Here is a 9,480-nt window from a genome sequence, read left to right as displayed (position 1 = left end):
AAGGAGTCTGGGTTTCAAAGGTCTACTTGCACTTGTGCTGGATGAATGGTTCACTTGGTCCTGGGGAGGGCACAGCCCACCTTCTCTACCCCAGCCTCCTCTTGGGTGTGTGCACGTGCACATGGTGTGTGGCATTCAGAGCTCTCAGAGTAGGGGCAAGAGCTCAGTATCCTGGTGGCAGGAAGGGTCTCCCTCTCTGTAAGGGCAGGAAGGAGGGCCTGCCCAAGGAGACCAGCTAAGGAAGGGGGACTGGGGTGGAGAGATGGCCTACATCCCAGCCTCTCCCATCACATTAGGAGGTGGGGAAGCCTCTAACATCCTGCAACACTCAGGTTGTTAAAAGGAGGTTAATTTTAAACTGTTAGTCCCTACTGTCTTTAATCTTCATGAATCTTTCTATATTTCTATTTTTAGATCCTGATTATATACCATGGGTTGTATTTAAGAAGCGTTAGATAAAATTTCCCTCCTGGTGAGTCCATCCTAATGGAGAGTGAGTTTTTTACAAAGCTGACGGGTTAAGACAGAAACCTGGCCTGCCAGCTGCTGGGGGTGTTTAAAGAAAGATAGCCAAGCTAGCGTGACTGTCGGGTGGGTCGTCATCCTGCTAACGTTCAGGGAGCAGAGGGGGTTTCAGTAGGTGAACCCCTGCATGCTTCCAGGTTACTGTCTTAGGCAAATTTGTAAGTGACAAAACTCCAGCCAATGCTGGGGTACCCTGTGGGAACCTTTGTAGTTTTGTGCTTCTGGTTTCTTGGTCAACCCCAATGTCACTTATCTGGAGGCGTAGCCATGTGGCAGTAATGCCTGTCACCAATTATGTTAAGGTATAAAAATGACTTCTCTGTTTGGGAGAGGACTTCTAATCAGGATAAACCTATTTTGGACCACATAGGTGAGATCTCTAAGGCAAAAGTTGTTGATGAGTTCATCTGAATAAATTCAGGCCCTGCCCCGGCCTACCCTACCCCTCCCTGCCCACTTTTAATGGTAACCTCTGGGTAGTTGGCCAGAATTCTTAGGATACCAGCCTCACAAGGGTTCTTGGTCTGTCCTGTCTGGGCTGTGGCCCAGGTCTGTTCCATTTTGTTGCCCAGGCCTAAGTGAGACTGTGCCTTTGTCCCAAAGGATGGCCACCCCAGGGAGGCTTCACCCAGTCCTCCATTCCCGTGGACCACAGCCAACCAGGCTCCCCTTCTGGAAGTGGGACCTGTTGCCTGAGAAACACAAGCCATTCCGTGCCGTCTGACCTGGGGCCTAGCATGGTGGGAGTCTCAGCTCCATATTGATAGGCCTTGTTCTATTTATAACATTCTTAAGTTTCTACCCATAGGGACACAGTTCTCCAAACTGAGCAAGATGTTACAATAAAAGAGTATGTTGTAAGAAAGACACTGGATCTTTTATTTTTTTCCTTTCATTTTCTTTTTCTTTAAAAAAAACAAAACAAAAAAAGCCTGAAGCAAAATCTTTCTAGGAGTAGTTACAGATATTATAGGGGTAAGGGTAGGGGCACTAAAACAGAAAGAAAAGCACCAGTAAGATGCCTTCCTAATTTTCTTCTCTCCATCACTGAATACAGACAGCCAACAAAGCCCAAGTCACTTCTTTGCCTTCTTCCCTTGCAAAAAGGAGAAACAGAAGATTTTAAGAATTCTGAAAGGATTTTGTGTATGTGAGTGTGTAAAAGTCAATGCTATAAATCTAAAACGAAGTCTGTTTTTTTAAAAAAGTTCTAAAACAACAGGAAGAAAACACATGGAAAGAAACCCCTGGTGGAGACCTGGTTAATTACAGACTGAGGCTCTTTTTAACGAGAATATAAAATGCAGAGGGCTCTTCCGGTGGGCAGGACCTGCTCCCGAAGCCTCTGCTACCCGCTTCCCTTTCAGCTGCCCTCCGCTCCCCTGCCGTCACCCTTCCTCTCTCCTTTTAAAAGACAAAACCCCCGCTCCTGTGACTTTGATCCTCCTGATTCCGGATGGTGAGCGCGGCGGCCACCAGTGGGCGCGGGGCGGCTACTTGGCATCAAGCTTGGCCATCTCCTGCACATAGATGCCGATGCTCTCGCTGTCGAAGAGCAGGAAGTAGACGTTCTTCAGCGAGGATGCGCTCGAGTCGTCGAAGTGGGCGGAGATGGCTTTGAGGGTCACCTGGGCTGCCGTCTGTTTGGGGAAGCAGTTTCTGTGCCAAAGGAAGAGAAGAGCTGATGTCACTTTGGTCCTGGGACCCATGGAGTAACTCTGCCCTCAGCCCGGGGTAGGGGCAATGTGGTGGTTCCTTCTCATCTTGGCACCAGGTCCTTGTTCCTGTCACTCGGGGTCTCACCACGTGCAGGCTGGTCCACACACGATCCCCTTTCACCTCAGAAGAGGGACAGCCCAGGAGGGGGACAGACAGGGCACATTGTCCCCACTTCACATATGCCACACTGGCTCAGAGAGGCACACTGGTTTTAGGGCTGGCTGATGAGCGGTGGCCTGTGTTTGAATCTATGTGACCTGACTTAAGTCCAGCTGAGCTTTAAAAACTACCAACTCAGCTGACACAACATTGTTAATCAACTATATTCCAATATAAAATAAAAATTAAACAAACAAAAAAACCCTACCAACTCAGCATTTTAAAAAGCCAATATAGGGAATTCCCTGGCATTCCAGTGGTTAGGACTCCATGCTTTCACTGCTGAGGGCGTGGGTTCAATCCCTGGTCAGGCAACTAAGATCCCATAAGCCTCACAGCATGGGGAAAAAAAAAAAAAAACCCAATATAGGTTTTATTAGTTCCCTCAAAACTGGTTTACATGCTGAACAGATTGTTTATTAAAGGGCAATAATGTATGCTCAAAAGTACGTCTTCATTAATTCCTGTTTCATGTATTTCATGTTCCTCTCGCTAACCTGTGTGGACGTGCCAATGTAATTTGAGCAGTGACGATTCTGGGCAGGGCCCCAAGCCCCAGGATGCCATGGTGGAGCTGTGCGCCAGGGACGCAGCCATTGTGACACCCCTGGTCATTTGGGGTCAGCCACCAAGCCCCTTGGGCGGGTCCAGGATTGGCCCGCCTAATAAGAATTCTTACTAGCCCAGAACATCTCCGCACGTGGGCCCAGCTATGCAAAGAATTCAACCCGCAGCGCCTCCGGGCCAGGCTATGGAGACCCAGCACTGCCTGCTCAGGTTGAGATAGGATTACGGCAGGAAGCTAGGCCTCATTCCTTCCTTCTTCGCCTTCCTGTGACTCGGCTGTAACAGAATGTCTTCAGAGTGTAAATCACATCTGCACTACAGAGGGGCTTCTCAGGAGAAAGGGTGTTCAAAATTAAAGCAATAACTCACATTGGCTGTGAGCGTGAGGGGAGAGGCCCTGCTACACGTGAGGACAGACAGCCTCATTATTTACCTGAAATACTGCTCCCATGCCCAGTCGGGGTCTGTGGCAATTAGAGCAATCATTTCTCCTAAAAGCAAGCCCTTGCTGAGAGCCTTTCACTTCTCCAGCCTCAGCCTCGAGGCTCTCCCAGCCCTAGAGCAGCACCGGAATCCCCTGGGGATTCTGCGATTGGCATCCTAACCCCGTGGGCTCTCTGCTGCTGGTCTGTGGACTACACCTGGAGGAGCAAGTGCCTTTGAGCCTGGTGTTTCGGATCCAGTGCTCTAGATTGGAATAGCTGGTGGGAACGTGGGCTTTCAACACGGCAGGCTCTCAAAAGAGAATGCCTCCTGCTCCTCCCAGTACGGCTTTCTCCCTGCATTTTTTTTTTTTTTTTTTTTTGGCGGTACGCAGGCCTCTCACTGTTGTGGCCTCTCCTGTTACGGAGCACAGGCTCCGGACGCGCAGGCTCAGCGGCCATGGCTCACGGGCCCAGCCGCTCCGCGGCATGTGGGATCTTCCTGGACCGGGGCACGAACCCGTGTCCCCTGCATCGGCAGGCGGACTCTCAACCACTGCGCCATCAGGGAAGCCCTCTCCCTGCATTTTGAAGGATGGAAACGGTGTCTCTTGCTCTATTGCCTGGTCAACGTGCTTGGCTGCGCTGGCAGCCCTTGATCACGTCCTCTGGGATGGCCAGACTGGATGTGACCAAGTGGGGGAGCAGCTGGTCCCCAGCGAGAAGGCTGGACAAGCGGACCCAGCACCCTTGCCACCCCCCTGGAGGAGAACATCTTACCTGCCGCTGGGGAAGGGCGGGAATGCCACTGACTTCAGCTTCTTGTCCTCTGCTGCCGACAGGCAGTTTTTGATGGTCTCTTCAAGCTGTTCTTCACATTTGTCGGATCCCCACTGAGGGATGTGACAGTGGATGACGAATTTGGCTGCAAGTCCGCTGGACTGGCTGACGGCGGCTGGGACACGAGAGAAATGCCTCAGGTTATTTCCTACATCTTCACCTTAAGCCAGGGGGTTAGGCTGAATCACCTGTGTCCCTCTTAGGAGAGTAGGAGCTGTATCAGAGTTGCTTTTGACAGTTGGCACAAGCTTTGGGTAAACACACTGAAAGCTGATGTGACAGCATGTCACAGACTCTCACATGGTCTGCCTTCTCGCCACAGGTTAGGTGACTCCTAATCAAAGGTACACAGTGGACTCATCTCTGATCCCTGGAAATTGTGAATGTTTCCTTACATGGCAAAAGGGTCTTTGCTGGTGTGATTAAGTGAAGGATTGTGAGATGAGAAGTTTACCTTGGACTATCCAGTTGAGCCGTAAGTGTAATCACACAGGTCCTAATACGAGGGAGGCAGGGAAGTCAAAGGTAGGAGAAGGCGCTGTGATGAAGGAACAGGGGTTGGAGTGATGCATCCAGGAGCCAAGGAATGCAGGAGCCTAGAAGCCGGAACAGGCAAGGGACGGCTGCTCTGAGAACGAACCAGCCCTGCCAGCACCTTGATTTTGGCTTCTTAAGACTCATTGTGGGGAATTCCCTAGCAGTCCAGTGGTTAGGACTGCGCCAAGGACGTGGGTTCAGTCCCTGGTTGGGGAACTAAGGTCCTGCAAGCTGCGCAGAGTGGCCAAAACAAACAGACAAGAAAACTGCCTAAAAAAATAAAGGTTATAAAAAAAAAAAAGACTCATTGCGGACTTCTGACTCCAGAACGCTAACACAATATACTTGTGTTGTTTGTTGCTACCAAGTTTGTGCTAATTTGTTAGAGCAGCGATTGGAAACCAGTGCAACGGCTTTTTAAAAATGGACAAGCCCTCCCCTCTTGCCCCGTCTGAGATCCTGACTTGGTAGGTCTGATGCAGGCCTTGCGCTTAGTGATTTGAGGACCCTGCATAAATTTAGAACCCATCTACTGGGTTGTACACATCCTCAACAGGGATTGTCCTTTCGATCATCTCTACATACCTGAGGAGCCTACAGGGAGCAAGTGTTCACAGTGGGTTGTGAAATTGGATTATGCCTGCCTTGTCTCATAATTTCAGTTCATACTCCCTACTTTTATTTTTCACCCCCCCAAACCTATTTCCCATCAGTGACAGAGCTGATGACGAGGAACACCAGGTAAGTCCCTGTGGCCGTTGATCCCTGGAGAAGGGGCTTGGCCTGATCCACTGGCCACTCTGACCCCACATGCTGCTTGCCCCTAAGCTGCCCACCTTGTGGAGCTGGGGCTCTGTGCCACTCAAGGAGCCGGGTGTAGCAAAGGTCCCCAACCCTCCCGCAGTGGCCAGGCTCTGGGAGCCTGGGGGAGTTCGGGCAGGCTGTGGCTGCTACGGGCTGTGTTTGTAACAAATGTGTGTGTGTCTGTTTTAGGGCAGTGTGTGGGGTTGGTTTGAAAGACTTATTTGAAATATATCATGGCCACCCAGCATGTGAGCCGTGTTTCCTAGTGACGCCCACAGTGCTGGAGAGGCTGTGACTGTACATGCCAGGGCGCCCACAGTGCTGAAGAGGCTGTGACTGCACATGCCAGGGCTGGTGGAGACAAATGCAAGGAGCGTCCCCTGCCTGTCAGCTACGGCTGTGAATGCCTCGCCTCCCCAGTGCCCAGCTGGTGCCAACCATCTGATTAGTGAATGAGTGGGTGAAGGAATCAGTCAATATAAATACTGAGGAGGCAGTGGGCATGACTGGTTGACTGTACGACCTTGTACATTTGTACACCAGAAACGGAACGTCCCTGTCGGCCTTGTAGTCCAAGGGAACCCAGTACCCTGGGGATGGGCCCTTCCTGCTTGGGGCAAATTCCCTGAGGCCCTTACTGCTCTCATGTGCTGGAGAGACTCCAGCTCTTTACACACCGGGTAATGATCATGTTACCAGCTGAATGGTATATATATATATATATTTTAATATTTATTTGTTTATTTGGCTGTGCCGGGTCTTAGTTGCGGCACATAGGATCTAGTTCCCTGACCAGGGATTGAACCCGGACCCCATGCATTGGGACCGTGGAGTCCTACCCATTGGACCACCAGGGAAGCCCTTGAATGGTATTCTTTTTAATGTTAAAGTCATTTTATTTTTTTTATATAAATTTATTTATTTTATTTTTGGCTGCATTGGGTCTTCGTTGCTGCGCGTGGGCTTTCTCTAGTTGCGGCAAGCAGGGGCTACTCTTCCTTGCCGTGCACAGGCTTCTCATTGCAGTAGCTTCTCTTGTTGCGGAGCATGGGCTCTAGGCGCACGGGCTTCAGGAGTTGTGGCATGCGGGCTCAGTAGCTGTGGCTCACGGGCTCTAGAGGGCAGGCTCAGTAGCTGTGGCGCACGGGCTTAGTTGCTTCGTGGCATGTGGGATCTTCCTGGACCATGGCTTGAACCCATGTCCCCTGCATTGGCAGGCGGATTCTTAACCACTGCGCCACCAGGGAAGCCCTAAAGTCATTTTAAATAAGAGGAATATACCACTAACGGCAATGTTAAGTCAAACATTTAATCAGGAAAAAAATGGCACGCCTTCTCATCCTTCTGACGCCCGCTATTTACACTAGTTTTTTTTTTGTGTGTGGTACGCGGGCCTCTCACCGTTGTGGCCTCTCCCGCTGTGGAGCGCAGGCTCCGGACGCGCAGGCTCAGTGGCCATGGCTCACAGGCCCAGCCGCTCCGTGGCATGCGGGATCCTCCCGGACCGGGGCACGAACCCGCATCCCCTGCATCGGCAGGTGGACTCTCAACCACTGCGCCACCGGGGAAGCCCTACACTAGATTTTGAAGGTAGTCCATGATAGCACATCAGCCTAAAACAAAGTATTTCCATGGCAACTGGAAATGGAAACCTTACCTTGTAGTTGTAACAATTTATAGTGTTCTTTACAGGTGCCAAGGTCAAGGTCAAGTGATCTCGGGGCTTGGGACACTGATATTTGGTAGAAGCATCTGCTAATACTCTTTATGTGATGTGATGTCACCTGGGAAGACCATGCTCTGAGGATGGTAGTGCAGCTGCAAAGGACCTCCAGAACCTTTCCTCAGGCGAGCCCACCTTCTCAGGGTCACCGCAGCGAAGGGGACTGCAGGGTGGCTCCTTGTCCGGCTGGGAAGCTGCTGCTGCTCATCCTTGGTCTCCATGACACTGTGCTTCTCCTCCTGTCTCAGGTTCCTGCAGCAGCCCCTCTTCTCCCTGCCCGCCCAGGCCCGGTGCTCTTCTCTCTGCTGCCCGAGGTGCTTGGCCCTGGCTTGTAAACAGCCATCTGCAAACCATTTTCGTCCTCAGTTTTCACCAACTGCTTACCAGTGACATTGCTGGTGCCCCAGGTCCAACATGTGCCCAACAAAATCATCCTTCACTCCCGAAGCCTGATTCCCCTTTCTCCATCTCTGTCGCCGGCACCACCTGTCGGTTTCCTCTGACTTGTCTCATTCCAGGCCCATCTGCTTCATTTCTACCGCCACCTCCCACCCCTGTCCCATCCACCTTCCTGGCTGGAATCAGGATGCATTTTACAACGGCTGTGGGCTTGGATTGAGATGAGTTCTTCCAGAGGGAAGTTGCATTTACTTCTGTGTCACCTGGGGACCCTACCATACCCAGGTCATGTCCCACTAACTTTCCTGATTGAGGTTTTTGGGCCGCAGTGGATTTGGCTGCAAATCCACAGGAGTACCAGCTTGTGGTTCAAGTTCCCTAGTGAGGTTTTTTGTCCCCCTTGGTCCACCCAATGCCAAGGTCAAGACAGGTACTTGGGGCTTCCCTGGTGGCACAGTGGTTAAGAATCCACCTGCCAATGCAGGGGACATGGGTTCGAGCCCTGGTCCAGGAAGATCCCACATGCCGCGGAGCAACTAAGCCCGTGCGTCACAGCTACTGAGCCTGCGCTCTAGAGCATGCGAGCCACAACTACTGAAGCCTGCGTGCCTAGAGCCCATGCTCTGCAACAAGAGAAGCACTGCAATGAGAAGCCTGCGCACAGCAAGGAAGAGTAGCCCCTGCTTGCCGCAACTAGAGAAAGCCTGCGCCCAGCAATGAAGACCTAACACAGCTAAAAATAAATAAATAAATTTATTAAAAAAAAAAAAAAAAGTACTTGCTGCCCTTTCTGCATGGTAGTTCATGTCTTGCTAGCTCTTAAACTGAATGTGTCCTGGCTTTGTGTGGGGTCTCCTACTGGACACTCCATCTTGGAAATTTATTCTTTCTTACAATAAGGGCATATCTTACAACTGATGGTGTTTTGAAACTAAATGAAATATGGTGTTAGACCCTGATGAACTGTCTCCCATTTTCCAGATTCACCCTCACCAATCTCTTCTTCCCAGGGAGCTACCACTGTTTGGTCCCAGGGCCATGGATACTTAGACCTGACAGATATGCCCCGATTTCTTAGCTCATGCTTGTTTCCTGCAGCCCTCTCCTTCCTTCTGGATTCACTTCTGTTTTCCCAGTGAGGCCTCTGTGGTCCTTTCAGCAAGAGTCTGAGGGCTTCTGACTCTCAATTTTTGCATGTCTGTAATTCTGCATCTTTCACCCTCCCTGTTGAATAATAACAGAGTAATACATGGACTTCTTAGTTGACAGTTTTTCCCCTCAGTGCTTTGAAGATACTTCTTTTCTGTCTCCAAGCATGCGTCGTTACTGATGAGAAGTCGGCTGTCAGGAGAACCATTTTTACAGACACTCTGCCTTTCGTTGGGTTGCTTTTCAGGTTTCTCCTGATTTTTCAACTTTAGAGATGTCACCACGATGGGCCAGGTTTTGTTTGGTTTTTTTTGGTTTTATTTTTGGCTTAGCCACACTGCATGGCTTTCAGGATCTTGCTCAGGGATTGAGCTTGAGCCCTCGGCAGTGAAAGCATGGAGTCCTAACCACTGGATTGCCAGGGAATTCCTGATGGGCCAGGTTTTGGATTTATTTTGATTTAATATACTCAGTGTTTTCAACCTGAGGACTCGTGGGTTTCATTCCGGAAAATTCTCAGCCATGATCTTTTTTTTTTTTTTTTTTTTTTTAAATTGAGGGATAGTTGATTTACAACATATTAGTTTCTGGTGTGCAACATAGTGCTTCAAAATTTTTATAGATTATACTTCATTT

General features: G+C 50.2%; 1 protein-coding gene across 1 annotated transcript in view; it reads right to left on the bottom strand.

The window, feature by feature from the left end:
- Positions 1 to 2,018: 2,018 nt before the first annotated feature.
- The window catches only part of MACROH2A2 (macroH2A.2 histone), a gene marked incomplete at both ends in the record, with an annotated part of 33,940 nt that continues 26,478 nt past the window's right edge, over positions 2,019 to 9,480 (bottom strand). The window contains 2 exons of the mRNA XM_079712792.1: positions 2,019 to 2,184; positions 4,173 to 4,347. Of these exons, the coding sequence (XP_079568918.1) occupies positions 2,019 to 2,184; positions 4,173 to 4,347 (341 nt within the window). The remainder of the gene's footprint in view (positions 2,185 to 4,172; positions 4,348 to 9,480) is intronic.

Source organism: Hyperoodon ampullatus, assembly GCF_949752795.1.
Source record: "Hyperoodon ampullatus genome assembly, chromosome: 1".
NCBI classification, from domain to species: Eukaryota; Metazoa; Chordata; class Mammalia; order Artiodactyla; family Ziphiidae; genus Hyperoodon; species Hyperoodon ampullatus.
This window is presented reverse-complemented; position numbering and strand designations above follow the sequence as displayed.